Source organism: Oncorhynchus mykiss, chromosome 25, assembly GCF_057628025.1.
Source record: "Oncorhynchus mykiss isolate SJ-2025 chromosome 25, ASM5762802v1, whole genome shotgun sequence".
NCBI classification, from domain to species: Eukaryota; Metazoa; Chordata; class Actinopteri; order Salmoniformes; family Salmonidae; genus Oncorhynchus; species Oncorhynchus mykiss.
Genome location: NC_143046.1, coordinates 72377446 through 72405403, shown reverse-complemented (window position 1 = coordinate 72405403; position 27958 = coordinate 72377446). Strand labels below are relative to the sequence as shown.

Genomic DNA, 27958 nt, shown 5'->3' with positions numbered 1-27958 from the left:
AGAGCCCGGATCTCAATCCCATTGAGCCCGTCTGGGACCTGTTGGATCGGATGGTGAGGGCCAGGGCCATTCCCCCCAGAAATATCTGGGAACTTGCAGGTGCCTTGGTGGAGGAGTGGGGTAACATATCACAGCAAGAACTGGCAAATCTGGTGCAGTCTATGAGGAGGAGATGCACTGCAGTACTTAATGCAGCTGGTGGCCACACCAGATACTGACTGTCACTTTTGATTTTGATCCCCCTTTTGTTCAGGGCCATTTCTGTTAGTCACATGTCTGTGGAACTTGTTCAGTTTCTGTCTCATTTGTTGAATCTTATGTTCATACAAATATGAACATACGCTTGTAAGTAAGCATTTCACGTTAAGGTCTACACCTGTTGTATTCGGCGCATGTGAAAAATAAAATTTGAACTTGACAGAGCTTGAATTGTAAAAATGTGTAAATATTGTACAATCCAGGTGTGCAAAGTTTAGAGACTTACCCAGAAAGACTCACCGCTGTAAATGTGATTCTAACATGTGACTTAGGGGTGTGAATACTTATAATTTTCAATACACTTGCATAATTTAATAAAAATAAACATGTTTTCACTTCATCATTATGGGGTCGTGTGTGTAGATGGGTGAGTAAATAACGATTTAATCCATTTTGAATTCAGGCTGAAACAAAATGGAAAAAGTCTAGGGCTAAGAATACTTTCTGAAGGCACTGTATACATTGTATTTGGAAAATACTCAGACCCCTCAACTTTTTTCACATTGTTACATTACAGCCTTATTAGAAAATGGATTAAAAGAAAAAAAATCCCTAATCAATCTACACAATACCCCATAAACAGGTTTTTCAAAATGTTTGGACATTTATTTAAGAAAAAAATATATATACTTTATTTATACAAGTATTCAGACCCTTTGCTATGAGACTCAAAATTGAACTCCAGTGCATCCGGTTTCCATTGATCATCCTTGAGATGTTTCCACAACTTGGAGTGCACCTGTGGTAAATTCAATTGAGGCACACACAGGTCTATATAAAGGTCCCACAGTTGACAGTGCATGTCAGAGCAAAAAACAAAGTCACAAATCTTGGGAAGGTTACCAAAAAAATGTCTGCAGCATTGAAGGTCCCCAAGAACACAGTGGCCTCCATCATTCTTAAATTGAAGAAGTTTGGAAGCACCAAGACTCTTCCTAGAGCTGAACGCCCGACCAAACTGGGCAAACGGGGGAGAAGGGCCTTAGTCAGGGAGGTGATCAAGAACCCAATGGTCACTCTGACAGAGCTCTAGAGTTCCTCTGTGAAAATGGGAGAACCTTACAGAAGGACAACCATCTCTGCAGCACTCTACCAATCAGGTATTTTTATGGTAGAGTGGCCAGACGGAAGCCACTCCTCAGTAAAAAGGCACATGACATCCCACTTGGAGTTTGCCAAAAGGCATGGGGTATTGTGTGTAGATTGATGAGGAAATTTTAGAAAAAGCTGTAACTTAACAAAATGTGGAAAATGTCAAGGGGTCTCAATACTTTCCGAATGCACTGTATCCCATGTAATTACTTGCATTACAGGATAAAACAAAGCCTGGTTAGTTGAGGTAGTTATCTTAAATTGTAATATAATCTAACTGAACAAAAATATAAATGCAACATGTTAAGTGTTGGTCCCATGTTTCATGAGCTGAAATAAAAGATCCCATACACACAAAATGCCTCAAATTTTGTGCACAAATTTCCTCATCCCTTTTAGTGAGCATTTCACCTTTGCCAAAATAATCCATCCACCTGACAGGTGTGGCATATCAAGGTGATTAAACAGCATGATCATTACACAGGTTCACCTTGTGCTGGGGACAATAAAAGGCCACTCTAAAATGTGCAATTTTGTCACACAACACAATGCCACAGATGTCTCAAGATGAGGGAGCATGCAATTGGCATGCTGACTGCTTGAATGTCCACCAGAGCGGTTGCCAGAGAATAGAATGTTAATTTCTCTACTATAAAAGATGCTTCCAACGCTGTTTTGGAGAATTTGGCAATATGTCCAAATTGGCCTCACAACCGCACACCACGTTTAACCACGTCAGCCCAGGCTCTCCACATTCGGCTTCTTCACCTGCGGGATCGTCTGAGACCAGCCACCTGACAGCTGATGAAGCTGTAGGTTTGCACCACAAAATAATTTGTCAGAAACAGTCTCAGGGAAGCGCATCTGCGTGCTTCTCGTCCTCACCAGGGTCTTAACCTGACTGCAGTTCGGCGTCGTAACAGACTTCTGTGTTATTGTCGGACTCCTGTAATTTGAGTTTGCAAATGGGAAAATAAACCCTCTTAAAATGGTCTGCACATACGTGTGAATTGGTGTATCATGTTGTATTATTGAAGTACTGTAGGTCTAATGGTTAAGATGAGAAGATGCTCGCATAGCATTCTGTGAGATTTACAATACTAGAGGTAGGGCAGAGAGAACATATTGTCGCTGAAGCCACGGCAAGTGTAGCTAATGTGAACACCGGTGCTGGTAACAAGTCTAGTAAATCTGAACGGGCACTAAAGCACCATGTCAAGCTACTCCAGCAATGTTTCTGCAACAATGATTTTATGCCTCACACCAATGCTAACCAACCTCATTACACGTTTGGGCCTGTAACACCAACGACAATGTTCTGGGTACCCCAGCACCAGTGTACTGAAATAAATCAAAAGAATCCCATATGTGTATCAAAAGCCCCAAAACTATTCTCAAAACATCAAAGCACAACATATTGAGATTATCATAATTAAAACAGCAAGCATTTGGCAAATTAAAACCTTGCACTCACCATTACAGAAAAAGAGGAATGGCAAATTTGGACTGCTACGACGTCTACGGGCGGCTTTGATGTGGAAGTAGTCTTTGGAGACCCTGCTTCTAATTGCAATAGTTACTGCAGAATCTCAGATTTAAGACTGGGGAGTGCTAGGAACGGGTACTAGGACAAGGCTGAGAAGAAGCAAGACCTCATTACAAGGAATGCACCATGCTGTAAAGAAGCCATCATCCATCCACCATGGTTGTTAACAATCACAGAAATGGCACATTAGTATGATGTAAACTATCCCTGTAATCCACACTGTTGTTAAAGCATCACAACCACAGCATAATATTAAAAAATATTCACATTGTGGCGAGTTGTAAAGAAACCATAAAACTAGACTACTGTACTGCCCTTTACAATCTAGCACGCTGTAAAGAACAACTGCGTTGAAAAATGTTCTAGCTAGAAGACCTTGTGAGAAACACTTCACACGTGTAGGCTACACATTGGAGAAGTGGCTTCTCATAGAAAGTCAGGTTCAATTTCTAAAAATGGCTAATAAGATGACTCAGCAGATGAGCATCAATTTCCCTATAATAGGCTACATACCCGGTCAAACGTTTGGTTCATAAAAGATTACTTCTATAAAATTAAGTTGTTTGCTTCAATCCCCTCATCTAGCCTATAGCTACTTGTATTTTATAGACACAAACTAGACAAGCATGTACACATGTGAATACACTCACAGGCCCCAACTCCTTCCTGTTTTCAAAGAGTTTGGAAACTCAATCAAAAGACAAGGTTTTGGATTTACATCTGTGCCCTTTTATGTCAGTGGTCTTGCAGGAAAGAACCATCTTACCTCAGCTGCAGCAGCTCCCAGCAAAGCCTTCAGCAAGCAGCAGCAGCACAACTGAAAACAATACCTAAAATGCAGACGTTTTACTGCTCAAAGAATTTCGTAGAAGCATTGCGATATGGCCAAGGCACACCAGAGAGCTTCTTGAAAAAAAGACATTGCTATATATATCTGGTGACAAAAAGAAACAGGGAGGATTTTTTAGCCTGGTCTAATACGACACAGCATAGCCTAGCATTTTCAAAGGTAAATGGGCATTGCATACACATTATCATTTTGTCTTGATTGTTGAGACAGTCAACAAAAATGGGTACAGTCCTGTTTTAAAGAATGAAATTTTACTATACAAATACACTGATGATATTTACTAGTTCAGGTCCGCTCCTAAAATACTTAAGAGGAAATGAGAATTAAAATAGGGAAGTTGCTCAGGTTTAAAATACACCGAATCGTAACTCTGGCCATGGGAAGAGAAGAGCCAGAACAGACTACATTCATACTGTACAGGGCCTGCTCAGTTACACAGTAACACACTGTCAGTAACAAATCATCCCATTCATCCAGACAGGTTTATAGAGAAGTATTGTCATGCAAACAATACAACACCATGTAACAGAAAAGCAGACTATAAATACCCTGTACACAGGGTAATTTCACAGATTAAACAACTGCTCATCCTCCATTAGGCTTGGTACATGTAAAATCCCATAGAGAATAACAAAATGCTGATGTGTGCATTAAACATTTTATACAGTCTGACCTAAACTATTTGCAGGACAGACATCCCAGCTCATAAAGTTATACTAGTAGCTCAAAAAAGCTACTCAGTTTGCTGCAAGAACAAGACAAATATTAGACAGATCCAAGAGGGGATTCTCTGCTGTTACCAAACAATGATTTATTTTGGAAGAAGCTAACCACTTAGCTAACTAGCTACTAAATTAGCAAACCAAATCCACAACTGCACAGCATTTAGAACATTTTAGACATCCTTAGCATGCTAGTACTGGAAGCCTATGGGCAACGCTAGTAGGCATTGGCTCATGAAACTCCCTTCATACTGGACACAGAAACATAAAAAAATGGTATCCACAAGTTCATCTTACTCTGGGGAAGTAGATAAAGGGCATCATAGCCAAAATCCCAAAGTGTCCCTATAATAGTTAAGTTATCTAGCTGGCAAACACTTAGTTGTGAATTCCATACGGTAACTAGATCACCTGCCTCGTGCTGCACAACAGTGAGTGACTCACAAGGCTACGGTCTCTTGTATTTGTGTGCTTGTAAACAAACACTACATGACTGGGGACTACTGGTAAACTTTGTAATGAAACATTTTGTGACAGGTGAAATGAAAAATGCGTTTGTCTTTATCTCTTAAAATATTGCACCGGTTGACTGCAGGTATTTACTTAAAAAGTAGATACAAATATTAAAATGTATTTAAACAACTTCAAAAGAAATAGTTAACGATATTGAGAAACTATCCCGTGGCCATTTTCAAATACCCCGGTATATATGGTATACTGCCCAAGCCTATCCCCCCATAGCTAATTATCATATGTTCAGAATAGGTCAAGAACAAAAGGAGAAATGATGACGTTGCGGCAGGAAAAATACATTTTCTGACATTTGGCAAAATAAATATCTTGAGATAAATGGGAGCAAGAATCAGTGATAATTTGACAACCTACTAGGCCAGCCTGCTGATATAGTTAGAAAAGAACAACGCGCTCTGACCCAATCCAAAGTCAGGATGCTAGCCTATGTAAGACCAAAACTTCCTTCGTACATTTTATTTGCACAGATGACAAGTTCCAATTCAATCAATACAGAGCAGTGGCCAGAAACTATCGAAAGGCTAATTCCCAAAAATAATACAGAAGCAAAACTACAGACAACTCTGAGGACCTCTAAAGCCTTTGACTACCCACTTCACACTAGGATTGGGCGGAATACCGTATATGCCGTATACCGGGGTATTTAGAAAATGCCACGAGATGGTTTTCCAATAACATCAAAACTATTTGTAGTTTCCATAAATTGGAAAATGTGTTGCTACTTTGGAAGTTAATACCTGCAGTCAACTTGTGCAATACATTGAGAGATTAAGCATATTGCTTTCTTCCCTTCAGTCACTTTATGAAGCTTACCCTAGTTCCCCAAAACAGTTGAGCCAGACACGTGTTCGTTGTAAAGAGCACAACGGGAGAAAGCATTCTATGTACATTCAATACAAAAGTTGTATATAGAGTACAAGTCAGAAGTTTGGACACCTACTCATTCAAGGTTCTTTATTTTGACTATTTTCTACATTGTAGAATAAAAGACATCAAAACAACGAAATAACAAATATGGAATCATGTAGAACCAAAAAAGTGTTACAAACCAAAATATATTTTATATTCTTCAAAAGTAGCCACCCTTTGCCTTGATGACAGCTTTGCACATGCTTGTCATTCTCTCAACCAGTTTCATGAGGAATGCTTTTCCAACAATCTTGAAGGAGTTCCCACATATGCTGAGCAGTTGTTGGCTACTTTTCAATCACTCTGGGGTCCAACTCATCCCAAACCATTTCAATTGGGTTGAGGTTGGGTCATTGTGCATGCCAGGTCATCTGATGCAGCTCTCCATCACTCTCCTTGGTCAAATAGCCCTTACACAGCCTGGAGATGTGTTGGGTCATTGTCCTGATGAAAAACAAATGATAATCTCACTAAGTGCCAACCAGATGGGATGGAGTATCGCCACTGAACGCTGTGGTAGCCAGGCATTGAATTCTAAATAAAAGCAACAGTGTTACAGTCAATGTCTTCACTATTATTCTACAATGTAGAAAATAGAAAAAAATAAAGAAAAACCCTTGAATGAGTAGGTGTGTCCAAACGTTTGACTGGTACTGTATATCGGAATGTCTGTTGTGCGGCGCACGAGGCAATGAAGTAAGTTACACTTGTACGCAATTCACTACTAAATGTTTGCCATCAGATATCCTATAACGTCTTTCTGCCGTGTTCGAGAAGTCAAAGTTCTGTACAGCTGCCTGTGCTTCCCCCCCTTCCTACGTTATTCTGTCTTCTGCTCAGTGCTCTTCCTTCAGAAAAGCATGCATCAAAACTTTGAGAGAAATTGTGCGAATGAACATTCACTTGTAAATGTCCACACTCACTGTAAATGACATTCAGTAGCTACTAGCTATGCTTGTATAACTTTATGAGCTGGATTTGCTCATCTTTTCAATTAGTTTGTTAGTTTTCGCTCGTTAGCATTTAGCTAAAGGCATTTTAGCAATGTAACAGACGCTCTTATCTGGAGCGACTTTTTTGTAGAGGCTCAATGGGCACTTTTAGCACCCCCTTGTGTGCTATTCCAGTAATACCGTAAATCCCAGGATGGTGTGAAAATCTGGATACCGCCCAAGCCTACTTCACACCAATTGGTATTTGAAACTCAGGCCTAGGAGTGTGTAAGCCAAGGCTACATTCAGGCTTCAAAACTACAGGCGTGGTGCATTTCCAGGAGGATTTACCCTAGTGTTTTACAGAAGGCTCAGACTATTTTCCAGAACCAGCAACCTTTTGGTTACAGGCCCAACACTAACCGCTAGGCTACCCGCCGCCCTAAAACACTGGCTGCCCACTGATGTGGGGGTAAGTCTTGATGGAAAAGCACCAGTTGTGTTATGTAGGCTATTCATTTCCCCCCATTAGACTGAATCACCCGAAACACTAGCCTAAAGAGATTAACAAAACGTAGCCTACTAAACATTATTTCACAGAGTTCCACAGCACATAACTTGAGCAATTACCACCACCATAAACGACTAGCCGAACAGCTGAAGAAGCTATGCTCTGTCGGAAAGGCACAATACTCACATTCAATCAGTTATTGTTTGAGGGAATTATTTTTGGGAGAAGCCTGTCAGAGGAATGGAGCGAGGGGCAGAACAGGCCCCCAGGTGATAAGATCGTGACAGCCCACATTGACAGAAATGCTGAGCTGTCAAATCAATCACACAGATAGGAAGAAGAGGAGTCCAAGAGGAATCACCTGACTGGCAAACTAGGCTAAACAGAAAACAGAACATCAATCCAAAACCATTAGGCTAACCCTACTTACTTATTAATGACCTTACCAATGCCAGACGTAAAATATGTAATTATTTCCCTGTGCTTCTTACTAGCATTTTTTTCCCCTCCCCTCTGCTCCGTACACTTGCTGCTCTTCCTTCAGGAAAGCATGCATCAACTTTATTCATTCATTTGCAGTTTCTCTCACTCACTTTCACTTGTAAAATGTCCACACTCACTGAAAATGACATTCGGTAGCTACTACCTATGCTTGTATAACTTTATCAGCTGAATTTGCCATTCTTTGCAATTAGTTTGTATTTGCATTTAGCTAACAGCATGTCTGATTTTGCTATTTCGTTATAATTTTGGGCTTTATTAGCCCACCCTTGTTTACTATGCATGTCATAGCTTAAATCCCTGGATGGCAGAAGAACCTTATTAAAGACTACTTCTAAGCTCCCTCGTAAGGATATGTCTCCTATAGTCCCAGACAGACACACCTTGGTTCTTCTACTTTCTCTGTGTGATTATTTTTAGAGGACTACGCTACCTTCTTTGACCACACACACAGTAGGCCATGTTAGGCCTAGCCCTTCCTCTTTTCAGTGTATCATGCAGACTGGATATTTAACATGGTGGTATGCATTTCACGTTCACAGCAAAAAATGTTTTAATAACCTGTACGAGTGCATCGTCGCGTGTGAGTGAGTAGCACACACATTCAACCACATTGTATTCATCACACAGCTTTGTGATCATTTGATGAAGCAACAAGCTGTAATGAATGATATATTACTATGCCCGTGATGCTAACAGAGAAGTGTCCAGAAACTCCCAACAAGACGACAATGTAACCTACTGAGCATCCCATTGTATTCACACAAACGACTCACAACAATAAGTGTGTGGTTTAATGATTGTCCTTGGCTACTCATTGACATGGTTAACGTTAATGCCGTTGTGAGGAGAAACTGAAAGATACACATTACAATGGCTCTGTCATATGCTTTACAAGTACAAAACCTGATAGACCTTAATATTTGATACAATAGTATAGCTCAAATGTGTCAAAATGGCATCCAGTGACATTAAAAACATATTGCTTCTTTGTCATTAGATGCGTGCATTATGTACAACAGCTGCTAGACTGAACGTAAATTCCAGCCAGCATAAATATAAAAATGGATCAGGTGGGGCTTACTGTTCTTTTCCCACCATCTTCCTTGATCTTCAATTGCATCATATGTTGGCCATCTTATGTGTTGTGCTGCTGCAGTCACTAGGAAGAACAAACGCAAAGCACCATACATCATGGCCCTTGCTTATGTAATATATTGAATATGAAACAATATGCCTACATTGCCTAGTTCAAGGACAGAGTTATTTTCCCCCCACTTTAAATCAATCAATCAACATGTGTGCGAGCATGGGCGTCTTTCAGACACAAACGATGGAAATGTCAGCATAGGAACAGATTTCAACCATCTAGAATAAAAAATATATATATGGATGCCAGTTGAGAGCATCAGAAGAATGCAATAAGAACAAATCATCCTTGCATGATTTATTTGTTTTAAAATGAATGGATGTCTGTCATGTCTACATCCAGATTAAGCTCATCCCAAATCTGTGTGTGATCGCCAGTGAGTTGCGAGACACTGTACTGTACAGCGTACTGTGAATGGGCACCCAGGTACTCTTTATGAATGGAAGGGGTCACGTGATCGCAGCACCTCCCGAGCAGATATTTCTCACTGACTGTCAACAAGCCACGCAAGAGATCAGCCCATTAAAACAATACGGATTTACAGCGACACAAAGGACCATATGTCAATTCACATAAATGTTGCTTTCCGGGCGTAGCCCAGTCACATTTGGAACGTAATACGTCCATTTAAAAAAAATATATATGAATGGAGATTGTGATATGCAAATGAGTGCTATTGAGAAAAAAAATATGGCGTCTTCTACTTTTGCAGCAACCAGTTTACAGCCACATTTCCATTGAAAAAAATAATAATATTCGAGAGAATATACATTTTTAAAACCTCTAAATTAACTAACAGAGTAACCTGCTATCAAATGTCAAGAAAACACTATTGTATAATATTGATTCTAATGACAATATAATTTTAGAGTAGGTACAGTAAGCATATAAATATTCTTAAATCATACGCTTAAACACAAAATCTAGCCACAGTGATTGTAATAAATTACGATTTAGTCACACATACAATCTGAAATATCAATAGATATTCAATTGCAGTCCAATCATCAGGTATTTTTCAAAGACATTCTTGATGAAACTACTATCATATATATTGCATCCATTTTCTATACAGTGGTCAAAAGTACATTTAGCATCTGCCGTTGCCATAATATAATAAGACGGTTTTATTTCTATTGCATCAAGTCCCAAAACACGTTGTTGTGATCATGGAAAACAAACCAAACAAAATAAATGGATGTATATGTATAACTTCAATAGTAACCTCATTAAAATATGAGTTCTCAAAATGGTATTTGTAGAACCAAGGATCATCTGGAACAGAGTCATTTAGAATCGTGCAAATCGTTGCAGTGACGATTCGATACATGAAGGCAGAATTATCATCGCGTTCTAGAATGTGGGATAAAAATGTACTCACTCGTTTGGATTTGTTGAATCTTCGCTCATTTTTTCTCACGGGGATCCAAATCCTGGCAATAGCATCGAGGACGCAGTGACGGCGGTGGAATAAACCGCAAATATCACCATTTTCTTTCGCATAAAATCACTAGATATTGTATAAAAGTTAATTGTCTTACAATGGTGCATGCATAACTGAGCTCTTTTAGGAAAACCAAGTAGCCTAGCTAATTGTGTAACTCAATTGCGAGGAGTGACAACCGATCATTAATTTTATTTTCCCTGGAAGTAAAATCCAACCTCAACAAAATGCACATCTTCGTCATCCTCTTCGGTAAAACGAAATCCAATGCGTTCAGATGCTAAAAAGTGTACAAAATAAAACCGACATTTGGCACGTTATTAGTGGCTAGTTATCGAGCATTCCCCTCTCCAACTTCAGGTCCAGGACAACACTTAAAAAGCGCTGGTTGGTCCGTCAATGTGTCGGTGTACGTTGAATTATAGCCTCCACAGCTAGAAAAATGTACAACATAATTTATATTAAGAAATTTACATACAAAAGGCAAATACAGTGAGTTACATTTTCCCGAAGAAGTTGTTGGACATCTGCTTTAATCGAACTCCATTTTCAACTCGAGCAATGAACATCGGAAAACTGGGCGGAAGCGTCGACCACCAGTTCTACAATGAAATCCTTCCGCATGGCTGCAAAAAAATACATATGATATGTCAAAGGATTCTCAACTATAAATTCTATTGCTTACATCAATTCTAACCATATGTGAGAAACATTTGATAAAATATGCCTGTGTCATTAGGCATATATTCGGATTATTTATATCCAAAATTGACCTAAAGTAGTCCCTGCACTTCCCAACAGAAGTTTCCCTTCAATCACGCAGTGATACAGAAAAAAGGAAGCGTCTGTGTGATAGCACGAAAAATAAAAAATAATCTGCGAGAAGGATTGTGTGTGTGATACCACCATCAATAAACTATCATGTGTAGATTTATGGTGGTGTTGGTTGCATTTCGCGCCTTTGGCGTCACAGAAAACAACTGCTTTCATACTGGAAGACTAGCGCTATAAAATGGAGGAGATTGTATAGACATATGAGCCGAATACATGGGGCAGCACGTGGAATTACATCAGATTCCACTTCATGATTTCAAATAACAGAGAACGAAGGCTACAGCTGTATTCTTCAATCGTTTTCTCATTCATTGGCTGTAGGCTTGATCTCAAGAGTAGGTCTGAGGCCAGATATGTGAATGATGATGAATGTAATTTGTTTGAATTCCAGAAAATGATTGTTTCATGTTGACATCACCATGATGGAAAGTGTTAAAAATAATCCAGAAAATTATATTGTATCTGCAGTGACTTTTTGATCCGGCCAGGTAAATGAGTAATCTTCAATATATTTGCTTCGGGCCAGAATATCCGTTTTGACCGTGTTCTTGGATGCAAAAGGCGATACTAATAGACAACAATATAAACATTATTCAGATCGAAATTACATTTGAAGACAGGGAATAAAGTTAGCCAATTATGTTTTGCCTTTCACAGCCATAGAATTATTAAATAATATATTATTTTATTTTAAATATTACATTAACCAGAAAGTGTAAGTAAACCTTTGAAAAACACAACCCACTCATGTTCACAGATCTTTAACTTTATTATGATTATTGTATTTTTCTAACTACATGTTTCTCCAAAAGATAGTGAATGTAGTATATCGTGCTATTACATTGGCATTCTGCAAACAACCATTGGACATTTTTATTTTGTGACATAAAGACAGCCAGAAAACAAAACCAATACCAATTGACAATTTAACCCAAAATTCATATGATATGCATTAATCTTATTCACTCCTGTGAGATGTCATATGCCATGAGAAACAAATGGGGTGGTTATATGAGACTTTAACGCTATTGGATTTCTGGGCTGTCTGGAATAGCGAGAAATTGGGCTAAATGATTCTGCCCGGTTGTCATAGTGACAGTATGTTGTGTGAGAAGTTTCTTTGTATTTCACTGGCTCCCATACAGCTTGTTTTATACAGCTGAGATTTAAGGCTGTGGCACAAACTGTAGTCGTCACTAGTTACCACAGCCACAAAGTCATACTTTTGGCTAAATCCCGCCTATTTCTACAATTTCTCTTCTTAAAGTTAGATTTTAAACCTAACCCTAAATTTAACCACACTGCTAACCTTATACCTAACATTAACCTTAAATTAAGACAACAACAAAAAATTGCTGCTGATATTCTTAGAACAAAGTTATTTTAAATGTATTTACAAAAAAATCAATATGGTTCAGACTCAATTACCATGCTATTTGCAGTGTTATAAGCATGTTGATGTCACCAAACAGACCTTTGTGGCAATGGGTCTATAAAATTAATTCAATTTGAAAAGTAGGTTACAGTAGTACACTTTTCACCCCTCCTTTAATATAATTGAGTGTCCTCATGTTTAGGCTTAGGTCCACAAGCTCAAATAAAGTGTCCCTTGTTTCATTTGAGCAGTAAAACAATGACAATCTTTGAATTTTTCCACTAGCAGTGCCTCTATTCTTTGGAGGACTATTCAGAGTTCAGGAAGTCAGTTTGTTTTCTCATCTCACAAATATGGATGGCCTAATGCATTTCCTGTGTTGTTCACACACAACACAGTGTACAGAGCACAAGGGCACAGGATGTTTAGCTCAAAGGGAAAAGCCTCATTGCGCTACTTCCCTCACATAGAGCAATCATGGTCACCCGTTAAAGGAGATAGATAACATAATGAATCAATACGATTTTCAATGGTGACCTCAATACCTGAAGATTAGATCTAGAGCAGGGTTACCTACTCAAGTTTTAAGGGAGCAATGACTCCTAGTATTTTATAAACACATATCATAGATGCAGTAGATTAAGTAACTCACTCACATACTGCAAGAATGCACACCAACATTGAAAACATTCCAAGGAAAGTGAGTTATGAAAGTCAGGATGGTGTAAAGCAAGACACACATTGAAACACACAGCTTAGGGACACAACGTATCTACTGAAGGAAGATGAAGTTGCTCAAGGTGAAACATCCAAACTAAGCTGCGTTCTATTCAAAGCAGCACCGGTTTCTAGCTCTCATGCATGACCACAATCAGGTGACGACCTCAAACTCAGGTGATCACTAGCGTAAGCAGCAGAGTGATCTAGAGTAGACAGTCAACCTCCGGTCACAAGTGAAGGGAAGTGAAGGTCCCTCTTTGTATGAACATTATGGAGAGAACAGGATGTGTGTGTACATCATCTGACATTCAGTCTGAGAGACCTCTTAGAGCCCATAGACAGTAATGTAAACAACAACTGCTAAAGACACTAATCTAAGGATCCTCTGCCTTTTTATCTACATTGTGTCCCTCCCTCTCTTGTTTATTTGATTTAAGCCACACGGATTGGTTCCCTTTATGTTCCTGTTGATGTTGTTGATTCCTGTTTCCCAATAGCATACCTGTGGGGGAGCAACTCCGTTCCCCTCATCCCATTCTTAAATCTGGAGATCTCCCCTTCAGTTCGCCATCTAACCAGACAATGTACTAGCCTAGTCTAAGGGCTTGGCCTGTGCCCAACTCAACAGAGAGGAGGGGCTTTAAACAAGAGGTGCTGTTTAAAGGGCTGCGAGCTGAACACAACAATGCATACCTATGATTAGTGTGGGCCCGGCCTCGGAAGCCTGTGGCAGCCAGGCATGTTAATTGCTCTGTGGCTGGCGGAAAAGGTGTAGCTGTTCCAAGGAGAGGAAGTGCAAAGCCTTCAGGCATGTTTGACTACTGCCTATGTACAGTTGAAGTCGGAAGTTTACATACACTTAGGTTGGAGTCATTAAAACTAGTTTTTCAACCATTTAAACTCGTTTTTCAACCACTCCACAAATTTCTTGTTAAAAAATCTATAGTTTTGGCAAGTCGGTTAGGACATCTACTTTGTGCATGACACAAGTAATTTTTCCAACAATTGTTTACAGACAGATTATTTCACTTATAATTCACTGTATCACAATTTCAGTAGGTTAGAAGTTTACATACACGAAGTTGACTGTGACTTAAAACAGCTTGGAAAATTCCAGAAAATTATGTAATGGCTTTAGAAGCTTCTGATAGGCTAATATTTCAAAGCCTACCTTCAAACTCAGTGCCTCCTTGCTTGACATCATGGGAAAATCAAAACTGCAGCAAACTCTCTCCAGAAGTTCAGTGAGGATCTCTGAATGATCCAATGTTGACCTAAATGACTAATGATGATAAATACAATCCACCTGTGTGTAATCAAGTCTCCGTATAAATGCACCTGCACTGTGATAGTCTCAGAGGTCCGTTAAAAGCGCAGAGAGCATCATGAAGAACAAGGAACACACCAGGCAGGTCCGAGATACTGTTGTGAAGAAGTTTAAAGCCGGATTTGGATACAAAAAGATTTCCCAAGCTTTAAACATCCCAAGGTGCACTGTGCAAGCGATAATATTGAAATGGAAGGAGTATCAGACCACTGCAAATCTACCAAGACCTGGCCGTCTCTCTAAACTTTCAGCTCATACAAGGAGAAGACTGATCAGAGATGCAGCCAAGAGGCCCATGATCACTCTGGATGAACTGCAGAGATCTACAGCTGAGGTGGGAGACTCTGTCCATAGGACAACAATCAGTCGTATATTGCACAAATCTGGCCTTTATGGAAGAGTGGCAAGAAGAAAGCCATTTCTTAAAGATATCCATAAAAAGTGTTGTTTAAAGTTTGCCACAAGCCACCTGGGAGACACACCAAACATGTGGAAGAAGGTGCTCTGGTCAGATGAAACCAAAATTGAACTTTTTGGCAACAATGCAAAATGTTATGTTTGGCGTAAAAGCAACACAGCTCATCACCCTGAACACACCATCCCCACTGTCAAACATGGTGGTGGCAGCATCATGGTTTGGGCCTGCTTTTCTTCAGCAGGGACAGGGAAGATGGTTAAAATTGATGGGAAGATGGATGGAGCCAAATACAGGACCATTCTGGAAGAAAACCTGATGGAGTCTGCAAAAGACCTGAGACTGGGACAGAGATTTGTCTTCCAACAAGACAATGATCCAAAACATAAAGCAAAATCTACAATGGAATGGTTCAAAAATAAACATATCCAGGTGTTAGAATGGCCAAGTCAAAGTCCAGACCTGAATCCAATCGAGAATCTGTGGAAAGAACTGAAAACTGCTGTTCACAAATGCTCTCCATCCAACCTCACTGAGCTCGAGCTGTTTTGCAAGGAGGAATGGGAAAAAATTTCAGTCTCTCGATGTGCAAAACTGATAGAGACATACCCCAAGCGACTTACAGCTGTAATCGCAGCAAAAGGTGGCGCTACAAAGTATTAACTTAAGGGGGCTGAATAATTTTGCACGCCCAATTTTTCAGTTTTTGATTTGTTAAAAAAGTTCGAAATATCCAATAAATGTCGTTCCACTTCATGATTGTGTCCCACTTGTTGTTGATTCTTCACAAAAAAATACAGTTTTATATCTTTATGTTTGAAGCCTGAAATGTGGCAAAAGGTCGCAAAGTTCAAGGGGGCCGAATACTTTCGCAAGGCACTGTATAAACACCATGGGACCACGCAACCATCATATCGCTCAGGAAGGAGACACATTCGGACTCCTAGAGATGAACGTACTTTGGTGCGAATTGTGCAAATCAATCCCAGAACAACAGCAAAGGACCTTGTGAAGATGCTGGAGGAAATAGGTACAAAATTATCTATATTCACAGTAAAATGAGTCCTATATTGACATAACCTGAATGTCCGCTCAGCAAGGAAGAAGCCACTGCTCCAAAACCGCTATAAAAAAGCAAGACTACAGTTTGCAACTGCTCATGGGGACAAAGATCGTACTTTTTGGAGAAATGTCCTCTGGTCTGATGAAACAAAAACAGAACTGTTTGGCCATCATGACCATCGTCATGTTTGGAGGAAAAAGGGGGAGGCTTGCAAGCCGAAGAACACCATCCCAACCGTGAAGCACGAGGGTGGCAGCATCATGTTGTGGAGGTGCTTTGCTGCAGGAGGGACTGGTGCACTTCACAAAATAGATGGCATCACGAGGCATGAAGATTATGTGGATATATATTTAAGCAACATCTCAAGACATCAGTTAAAGCTTGGTCACAAATGGTTCTTCCAAATGGATAATGACCCCAAGCATACTTCCAAAGTTGTGGCAAAATGGCTTAAGGACAACAAAGTAAAGGTATTGGAGTGGCCATCACAAAGCCCTCACCTCAATCCTATAGAAAATGTGTGGGCAGAACTGAAAAAGTGTGTGCGAGCAAGGAGAACTACAAACCTGACTCAGTTACACCAGCTCTGTCAGGAGGAATGGGCCAAAATTCTCCCAACTTATTGTGGGAAGCTTGTGGAAGGCTACCCGAAATGTTTGAGCCAAGTTAAACAATTTAAAGGCAATGCTACCAAATACTAATTGAGTGTATGTAAACTTCTGACCCACTGGGAATGTGATGAAAGAAATAAAAGCTGAAATAAATCATTCTCTCTAATATTATTCTGACATTTCGCATAGTTAAAATTAAGTGGGGATCCTAACTGACCTAAAACATGGAGTTTTTACTAGGATTACATGTCAGGAATTGTGAAAAACTAAGTTTAAATGTTTTTGGTTAAGGTGTATGTAAACTTCCAACTTCAACTTTATGTAGGACTGCCTGTGGGACTTTTTTAACCGAACGTGACTTATACTGGTTTAGTGTAGAGAAAGACAACACTGCATGGTAATATTGAGGTACCTTTTATGTACATTATTAGCGACATGTGACTATGAGTCCATGTGTTGGACCTGTTGTTGAGCTTATCCAAGGAATGTGCCAGTTAGAGGATCTGGTTAAATGGATGTGTCAAGTGTGTCAACAGTGTCATGCTTAGGAATTATAGTACATGACAAGGATGTATAATATCTGACAAAAAGTATATGGACACCTGCTCGTCTAACATCTCATTCCAAAATCATGGGCATTAATATGGAGTTGGTCCCCCCCCCCCCCCTTTGCTGCTACAGCATAACTCTTCTGGGAAGGCTTTCCACTAGATGTAAGACATTGCTGCGGGGACTTGCTTCCATTCAGCCACAAGAGCATTAGTGAGGTCGGCACTGATGTTGGGCGATTAGGCCTGGCTTGCAGTCTGCGTTCCAATTCATCCCAAAGGTGTTCGATGGGGTTGAGGTCAGGGCTCTGTGCAGACCAGTCTTCCACACCGATCTCGACAAACCATTTCTGTATGGACATCACTTTGTGCACGGGGGCATTGTCATGCTGAAACAGGAAAGGGCCTTCCCCAAACAGTTACTACAAATTTGGTAGCACGGAATCGTCTACAATATCATTGTAAGCTATAGCGTTAAGATTTCCCTTCACTGGAACTAAGGGGCCTAACCCAAACCATGAAAAACAGCCCCAGACCACTATTCCTCCCAGATTCCTCCGTCGAACTGCCAGATCGTGAAGCGTGATTCATCACTCCAGAAAATGCATTTCCACTGCTCCAGAGTCAGTGAGCTTTACACCCCACCAGCCTACACTTGGGAGTGCACATGGTGATCTTAGGCTTGTTTGTGACTGCTCATTTCATGAAGCTCCCGACAAACAGTTCTTGTGCTGACGGTGCTTCCAGAGGCAGTTTGGAACTCTGTATTGAGTGTTGCAACCAAGAACAGACGATTTGTACGCGCTTCAGAACTCGGCGGTCCCGTTCTGTGACCTTGTGTGGCCTACCACTTCACGGCTGAGCCGTTGTTGCTCCTAGACATTTCCACTTCATAATAACAGCACTTACAGTTTACCGGGGAAGCTCTAGCAGTGCAGAAATTTGATGAACTGACTTGTTGGAAAGGTGGCAGTCTATGACAGTGCCACATTGAAAGTCACTGAGCTCTTCAGTAAGGCCATTCTATTGCCAATGTTTGTCTATGGAAATTGCATGGTTGTGTGCTTAATTCTATACACCTGTCAGCAATGGGTGTGGCTGAAATAGCCAAATCCATGCATTTGAAGGGGTGTCCACATACTTTTGTAGATACAGTGCAAATTCAAATGGAGGGTCATTGCTGTGAAGCCCTTGCTAGAGAGAAATGTGTATAATGGATGGCCCCAGCTAGGATAATAGGTAGAATGTGAACTATGTGTGTCTATGTGACCATCCATGATGATGATGATGTTGGGTAAGGAGATAAGTAATTTACCCCTGTATGAGGATATAATAACACTTTAAATGCCATTCAGAAGACACATGAGAGATGTGCTTGACCAGATTGGAAAAACTCCTGTTTAGTTCAGCAACATACTGCACTGTGGGCTTATAGGAAATGAATACTTGGACTCTTTGTTTTCATTTCACCTACAATGGGCCTTTTCTAGTGGTTTCAGACTAGTTTCCGTGATTGTATCCTATGTTAGTGTTATTGAAACCTAAGCCTGCTAAATGGGGGAACTGTGTTTTGGGTGAGGTGGACAGACCTTTGTTGCTAACTGCAGCCGTATTTGGGCGGCTGCAGTTAATTTGGCTTCCCTGTAATCATCTGACCCCACCATATAAATGGGATTATTGAACATGTTGGAGAGGAAGTTACAGATGACTCTTTATCACTCTCATGGGGATGTTACGGAGAGCAGCGAAAGAGAGAGAGAGAAAGAAAGAGAAAGACACTGAGAGAGACAGAGAGAGGCACATCGATACAGCCAATATGACAAATAAATTGACCAACATTGCGGAGATTAATTTGAAATTTCAGAAGCTGGTCCATTTTAAGCACAGTCTTACTTGGGTTTTTCACGCAAAAATATCACTATCTGGCTAATAATGGGGGTCTCAAGGCAAAAAATGGGCTGGTGTGCTACTGGTTTCAATTGAAGTCGGTGCCTAACCTGGCCCAGAGACATTTCCGCTCTCCCCACAATCCCAGAGGAGGACTCACTGACCAATAGCGCTGAGTCACTCATGACTCCTCATCTTACTCTATGCAAGAATATTTAAATATTTTTTTCTCCCAGCTGTGTGATCCCACCTTCCTCCCTCATCCTCCCCTCTTCATCTGGGAATCACCACTTCCCCCTCCATAAAGAGTTGCATTGTGCCCAGATTATTTGATTGTTTTCAGATGTTGGAGCTCTTCCTACACAAAAGAAGAAGAGAAAAGAGGAAGAACAGGGACCTGTCCAGAAAAGCCTCTCAGGGGCCTCCTAGCCACCGGGGGTGGGTGGGGAGACACATGGGGATCGGCGGAGGCAAACAAAGGGGTGGCATGTGGAGAGCAAAGGAAGGGACAAGCTTGGTGCTGGGTGGGGGCGACAATTCAGGGATGAAAAATTTGCCATATGGAAATGGATGAGTAATGGCCAGGGGTGGGTATGAGGTGGGAATTGGCCCACTCTACCAGTATACGTGAACAGGGATGGAGGGATGGAAGGAGAGTGGTGGAAGAAGAGGGAAAGGGGTGGGGGAGATGCAGGAATAGGGGGAAGCAAGAAGAACCGTGAAGGGTGTATAGTCTGCCAAGAATGTTTAGTCTGCCATGCCAGGGAATAATGGGTATGATTCAGGGCTTTTCAAGCATGGTCCCGTGCTTGTCAAATAGCATGTAACCAGCAGACTTTTGTGTGAGGATTGAGTAGTGTGGAGGGGAAGCAACGGACTCACGCTGAATGGCGCTTTTGTTTCTGAGGCTGTTGCGGCTTTTTACATTTGACCAAGCCTGCAGGAGAGGAAGTAGATATCAGGCCTTTGCCTTGTGATTCCTGTAGAGCTCAGAGACGGAGGCAGAAAACCTGGTGATGAGAGGAGAACAAGTGAGAAAAGGACTCCTACTGTGTAGTGCCACACACACAAACACACACACACAAACACACACACTCCACCCCCGTCTGCCCTGTCCATGTGTGACTCACAGCACATCAGCAGCAGCACCGTGAGAACTTCAAAAAGAGTCTGGCTGTACATTCACCGTGTATTCAACCCCTGCTCTTTAAATAGCTCTGCCTCCAAACAGAAAAATCTATGCATTAGAAATGACTGAATCATACATGAATTAAAGAGACACAGTGCTCAAAGGAGTGCTGCACAGACAATGGCATTTTGTATCACCCTTCCCTACGTATCATATGTGTATGAGAGTGGAGGCTGGTGGGAGGAGCTATAGGAGGATGGGCTCATTGTAATGGCTGGAATGGAATGGCTGGAACAGAGTCAAGCATGTGGTTTCCATGTGTTTGATGTGTTTGATACCATTCCATCGATTGAGTGTCACCAAGATGGCATAGCAGTCAGACGTCTTTTGTCCTCGTCTTGTCGTGTCCCGTATCTATATATTTACAACTTTCTTCGCATACCTTTTTATATATATTTTTCATTTTCCATAAACTCAACTTCAAAACACTCTCCTGCAACCAGCCTCAACAATTTATATTTTAAAAAAGAAAGTATTATTTACCTCAAATCTGTAATCCTCCATAGAAGCTAACCAGAAGCTAGCCAGAAGCTAACCAGAAGCTAGCCAGAAGCTAGCCTGAAGCTAACCAGAAGCTAGCCTGAAGCTAACCAGAAGCTAATCAGAAGCTAGCCAGAAGCTAGTTAGCTTCTTTACTGGTTAATCGTTAGTATTCATCTAACCACGGTTTGTGGTCATCAGCTATCCTTTAGCTCGAAAATCTATCGCCAGTTTTGTACGGCGCGGCTCGGACCGGAACATACCGGACCTATTTTTCTCTCCATGTCCCCAGATTTCAACCGCAAGCTCTGGACATTTATACCTGGATCTCGCAGCTAGCTAGCTGCTATCCGTGTGAATATCGGCTTACGTTGATCCCGGAGCAAACATAAATTATTCCGGAGCTAGCCAGCTGAAGTGTTCCATCAGCCACTCCTGGGCTACAATCACCTATCCGGAACCGTTTTACTGCCAACGCGGAGCCCCACCGGCCTTCACAACTGGACTACCGACGTTATCTGCCTGAGGGAGTTATCCAGCTGGCTCCTCCGTCGCGACGTTACCTGAACGCCCATCTGCGGTCCGCTAATTGTTAGCTGTCTTATCAGCTGCAGTCTGAATAGATCTATCGGACATTTTTTTTTTCTTCTTGGGCCTCTATAACTATATCCTATATCTATTTTTTTTGTGAATTGGATTGATCCCCTCTACCACACGGAACCCCACTAATCCTACCGACGGAAACGCACGAGGTGGCTAAAAACAGACCTCCATCCTATGCTAGCTTGCTACCGATGGCCCGGCTAGCTGTCTGAATCGCCGTGACCCCAACCAACCTCACTACTCACTGGACCCTTTTGATCACTCGACTAAGCATGCCTCTCCTTAATGTCAATTTGCCTTGTCCATTGCTGTTCTGGTTAGTGTTTATTGGCTTATTTCACTGTAGAGCCTCTAGTCCTGCTCACTATACCTTATCCAACCTGTTAGTTCCACCACCCACACATGCGATGACATCTCCTGTTTTCAATTATGTTTCTAGAGACAATATCTCTCTCATCATCACTCAATACTTAGATTTACCTCCACTGTATTCACATCCTACCATACCTTTGTCTGTACATTATACCTTGAAGCTATTTTATCGCCCCCAGAAACCTCCTTTTACTCTCTGTTCCAGACGTTCTAGACAACCAATTCTCATTGCTTTTAGCCGTACCCTTATCCTACTCCTCCTCTTTTCCTCTGGTGATGTAGAGGTGAATCCAGGCCCTGCAGTGCCTAGCTCCACTCCTATTCCCCAGGCACTCTCTTTTGATGACTTCTGTAACCGTAATAGCTTTGGTTTCATGCATGTTAACATTAGAAGCCTCCTCCCTAAGTTTGTTTTATTCACTGCTTTAGCACACTCTGCTCTTGTTCTAGCTGTGTCTGAATCCTGGCTTAGGAAGACCACCAAAAATTCAGACATTTTCATCCCTAACTACAACATTTTCAAACAAGATAGAACTGCCAAAGGGGGCGGTGTTACAATCTACTGCAAAGATAGTAACACAGAACTCTGCAGGCTATCCAGGTCTGTACCCAAACAATTTGAACTTCTACTTTTAAAAATCCACCTCTCTAAAAACAAGTCTCTCACCGTTGCCGCCTGCTATAGACCACCCTCTGCCCCCAGCTATGCTCTGGACACCATATGTGAACTGATTGCCCCCCATCTATCTTCAGAGCTCGTGCTGCTAGGCGACCTAAACTGGAACATGCTTAACACCCCAGCCATCCTACAATCTAAGCTTGATGCCCTCAATCTCACACAAATGATCAGTGAATCTACCAGGTACCTCCCCAAAGCCGTAAACACGGGCACCCTCATAGATATCATCCTAACCAACTTGCCCTCTAAATACACCTCTGCTGTCTTCAACCAAGATCTCAGCGATCACTGCCTCATTGCCTGCATCCGTAATGGGTCAGCGGTCAAACGACCTCCACTCATCACTGTCAAACGCTCCCTGAAACACTTCAGCGAGCAGGCCTTTCTAATCGAGCAGGCCTTTCTAATTCCAGGGTATCCTCGGAGGATATTGATCTCATCCCGTCAGTAGAGGGGGCCTGTTTTTTTAAATGTATTTAAATGTATTTAAATTTTACATTTTTAAATGCCTTCCTAACCATCTTAAATAAGCATGCCCCATTCAAGAAATGGAACCAGGAACCTGGTTCACCCCAGACCTGACTGCCCTTAACCAACACAAAAACATCCTATGGGGTTCTGCATTAGCATCGAACAGCCTCCGTGATATGCAGCTTTTCAGGGAAGCTAGAAACCATTATACACAGGCAGTTAGAAAAGCCAAGGCTAGCTTTTTCAAGCAGAAATTTGCTTCCTGCAACACTAACTCAAAAAAGTTCTGGGACACTGTAAAGTCCATGGAGAATAAGAACACCTCCTCCCAGCTGCCCACTGAACTGAAGATATGAAACACTGTCACCACTGATAAATCCACTATAATGGAGAATTTCAATAAGCATTTTTCTATGGCTGGCAATGCTTTCCACCTGGCTGCCCCTACCCCGGTCAACAGCACTGCACCCACCACAACAACTCGCCCAAGCCTTCCCCATTTCTCCTCCGCTGCAAAATCTGGACCCCTACAAATCAGCCGGGCTAGACAATTTGGACCCTTTCTAAAATTATCTGCCGAAATTGTTGCCACCCCTATCACAAGCCTGTTCAACCTCTCTTTCGTGTCGTCTGAGATTCCCAAAGATTGGAAAGCAGCTGCTCTCATCCCCCTCTTCAAAGGGGGGGACACTCTTGACCCAAACTGCTACAGACCTATATCTATCCTACCCTGCCTTTCTAAGATCTTCGAAAGCCAAGTCAACAAACAGATTACCGACCATTTCGAATCTCACCATACCCTCTCTGCTATGCAATCTGGTTTCAGCCACGCTCACGGTCCTAAACGATATCTTAACCGCCATCGATAAGAAACATTACTGTGAAGGCTTTCGACTCTGTCAATCACCACATCCTAATTAGCAGACTCGACAGCCTTGGTTTCTCAAATGATTGCCTCGCCTGGTTCACCAACTACTTCTCTGATAGAGTTCAGTGTGTCAAATCGGAGGGGCTGTTGTCCGGACCTCTGGCAGTCTCTATGGGGGTGCCACAGGGTTCAATTCTTGGACCGACTCTCTTCTCTGTATACATCAATGATGTCGCTCTTGCTGCTGGTGAGTCTCTGATCCACCTCTACGCAGACGACACCATTCTGTATACTTCTGGCCCTTCTTTGGACACTGTGTTAACAACCCTCCAGGCAAGCTTCAATGCTATACAACTCTCCTTCTGTGGCCTCCAATTGCTCTTAAATACAAGTAAAACTAAATGCATGCTCTTCAACCCATCGCTGCCTGCACCTGCCCGCCTGTCCAACATCACTACTCTGGACAGCTCTGACTTAGAATACGTGGACACCTACAAATACCTAGGTGTCTGGTTAGACTGTAAACTCTCCATTCAGACTCACATCAAACATCTCCAATCTAAAGTTAAATCTAGAATCGGCTTCCTATTTCGAAACAAAGCATCCTTCATTCATGCTGCCAAACATGCCCTTGTAAAACTGACCATCCTACCAATCCTCGACTTCGGCGATGTCATTTACAAAATAGCCTCCAATACCCTATTCAACAAATTGGATGCAGTCTATCACAGTGCCATCCGTTTTGTCACCAAAGCCCCATATACGACCCACCATTGCGACCTGTACGCTCTCGTTGGTTGGCCCTCGCTTCATACTCGTCGCCAAACCCACTGGCTCCATGTCATCTACAAGACCCTGCTAGGTAAAGTCCCTCCTTATCTCAGCTCGCTGGTCACCATAGCATCACCCACCTGTAGCACGCGCTCCAGCAGGTATATCCCTCTGGTCACCCCCAAAACCAATTCTTTCTCCTTCCAGTTCTCTGCTGCCAATGACTGGAACGAACTACAAAAATCTCTGAAACTGGAAACACTTATCTCCCTCACTAGCTTTAAGAGCAGCTCACATATTACTGCACCTGTACATAGCCCACCTATAATTTAGCCCAAACAACTACCTCTTTCCCTACTGTATTTATTTAATTTATTTATTTATTTATTTTGCTCCTTTGCACCCCATTATTTTTATTTCTACTTTGCATTCTTCCACTGCAAATCTACCATTCCAGTGTTTACTTGCTATATTGTATTTACTTTGCCACCATGGTCTTTTTTTGCCTTTACCTCCCTTATCTCACCTCATTTGCTCACATCGTATATAGACTTGTTTCTCCTGTATTATTGACTGTATGTTTGTTTTACTCCATGTTTGTTTTACTCCATGTAACTCTGTGTCGTTGTAAGTGTCGAACTGCTTTGCTTTATCTTGGCCAGGTCGCAATTGTAAATGAGAACTTGTTCTCAACTTGCCTACCTGGTTAAATAAAGGTGAAATAAAAAAAATAAAGAAAATAAAAAATAGATTACCTTCCAGCCAATACAATGAGCCTGTCCTCCTATAGCTCCTCCCACCAGCCGCCACTGGTGTATGATGCATTCATGGGAATAGTGTGTGTGTTTGTTTAAGTGGTGCTCTCTGCGTGTGTGTATGCGCGCATGTGTGTGTGTGTCATGTGTATATGTGTGTGTACATGTGTGTGTTTTGGCCCCACCTCACAGAGCGGAATGCAGGTGGTGGAATCCAGGCGGTGGAATGCTGCAGGCCCGCCTCTCACCAAGGGAGGCTGGGCTGCAGGCCCTCTCTCTTTCTCTCAACTGCACAGAGATCCAGATACCCCCCCCCACACACACACACATACATACATACACAGTCTTTAGGCTAGGGTCAGCCTGTAGCCAAGGGCTCCACATGCACCTGTGTGTGTGTGTTTGTGTGTGTGTGTGTGTGTGTGTGTGTGTGTGTGTGTGTGTGTGTGTGTGTGTGTGTGTGTGTGTGTGTGTGTGTGTGTGTGTGTGTGTGTGTGTGTGTGTGTGTGTGTGTGTGTGCGTGTGTGCGTGTGTGTGTGTGTCTGTCTGTTTGTGCTTGGATGAACAAATGTATCTGGAGTGCAACCTGAGAGCAATTCATTTTTCCTTTGGAGCAGAAGCTGTGTAATTTTCATTGCTTCACGCATTGTTATTAAGTCGTTCCATGGTGCTGCAAATTCCAACCAACAAAGTGAGCTTACAGCTTCTTTTAGGAACTGCCAGATCTCCCCCCTGCACTCTTCAGCTCAACTCTGCTTACCCTTACCTTCATCCTCTACTTTCTGACTGTGTGTGTGTGTGTGTGTGTGTGTGTGTGTGTGTGTGTGTGTGTGTATGGGTGCGTGTGCACACTAAGTGTAACTGTATTATACACTCGTAGGGGGAAAAATGCTATCTAGAACATCAAAGAGTTCTTTGGCTGTCCCCAAAGGAAAACACCTTTGAATTACCCTTTTCGGTAAGATTCGGGGTCCTGACAAATTTCATTATCTGGACAAAGTTCAGCTTTGCTGGGAAAAAATCATGTGATTCCAGGGACCAAAACTCTGGGAATACACGTTCACTAAAATGGATCACTCCTACAGACACGTGGCTTGCAATATAAAACAGGCAGACAGGCATCCAGGCATTCAGTTACTGTTCGATTGAATGTTAGAATGGTCAAAACCAGTGACCTAATCAACTTTGAGCGTGGTATGATTGTCTGTGCCAAGCACGCCAGATCCAGTATCCCTGAAACGGCCGCTCTCATGGCCTTTTCACGCACGATAATGCATAGGGTTTCTCAAGAATGGTGCGACAAACAAAAATAATTTAGTCAGCGGCAGTCCTGTGGGCGAAAACAGCTTGTTGATGAAAGAGGTGGAAGAAGAATGCCTAGATTTGTGCAAACTAACGGGAGGGTCACAAACAGGCAAATAACGACTCAGTACAACAGTGGTGTGAACGGTATCCTGTGAGTGAAAACAGCTTGTTGGTGAGAGAGGTTGAAGGAGAACAGAATCTTAGAATGCACAACTCGTCGATATTTGTCACGGATGAGCTGTTGCAGCCGACGACCTCACTGGGTTCTACTCCTATCAGCTAAAAACAAGAAGAAGCGGCTCCAGCGGGCACGCGAACACCAACACTGGACAATTGAGAAGTGGAAAAACATTGCCTGGTTCAATGAATCCCAGTTCCTGTTGTGTTATGCTGATTGCAGAGTCTGGATTTGGTGTAAGCAGCATGAGTCCATGGACCCATTCTGCCTGGTGTCAACGGTACAGGCTGGTGCCGCTGGTGTATCGGCGTCCAATCTGCAGCAACCCAACACTAGATGGGTGTATCTACTAACCTGGCCGGTGAGTGTATGTTTGGTTGCATATTAATTAAAGGTGGAAACAAATGATGAATGATCTGGTATTCTTCTTCATACTTTTAATGGTTAAGGCTAGGTTTGGTAGGAGGATAATCTGACCCTAGATCTGTAGTATTGGCGCAACTTCTACTTAAATGTACCCTTTTTAGCCCTTTTTAGTGATTTTGGATGTGGCACACATAGCACAAGACACACACTGCTTTCAATGATGAGTCCCTCCATCCACATGATTCAAATGCATTTCAGGAAGGAGACCTTCTGCACTCTGTTCTCCCCTCCTAAAAGATTTGTTTTATTTTTTGAAGAGAGGAGCTATAAAAAGAAAGCCTTCGCATAGTGCCGTCTTTCAGGGGCAATTTGCTGCATGGCAGTCTTGAGACTCGCAGAGCCAATTGATTTTTGCATTGCTTTTCTGATCCTTTGCACAGCACCAGGATTTTAGGATTTGTTTCTCAAACGGTACAAATAAGCAGGGGCTGTCTGTTTGTTTGGGATGGGAAAAGGGGGAGAAAGGGGTGAGTGGGGAAGGCAACCCAAGGGGTGCTCCCATCCTTTTGGGGCCTGTTGCATTGACTCTGACCGTGGTTAGAAAGCAAACTCAAAGCGTCTCCTTTCACATTTAAAGTGGCTTTATGTGGGCTGACAGTGGCGCTGAGCTGACTGACAGAGGCTTGGTGTCACAC

General features: G+C 42.0%; 1 protein-coding gene across 2 annotated transcripts in view; it reads right to left on the bottom strand.

The window, feature by feature from the left end:
- The window catches only part of LOC110505710 (sprouty-related, EVH1 domain-containing protein 1), an 86226-nt gene extending 74855 nt beyond the window's left edge, over positions 1-11371 (bottom strand). Inside the window, exons 1-2 of one of the 2 annotated variants that reach the window (XM_021585101.3) lie at positions 10384-11052; positions 8937-9014 (exon numbers count right to left, since the gene is read on the bottom strand). In XM_021585101.3, the coding sequence (XP_021440776.1) occupies positions 8937-8953 (17 nt within the window). In that variant the 5' untranslated portion in view covers positions 8954-9014; positions 10384-11052. Of the gene's footprint in view, positions 1-8936; positions 9015-10383 lie in introns of both variants that reach the window. The other variant, XM_021585100.3, reaches the window with a different exon arrangement.
- Positions 11372-27958: the final 16587 nt, after the last annotated feature.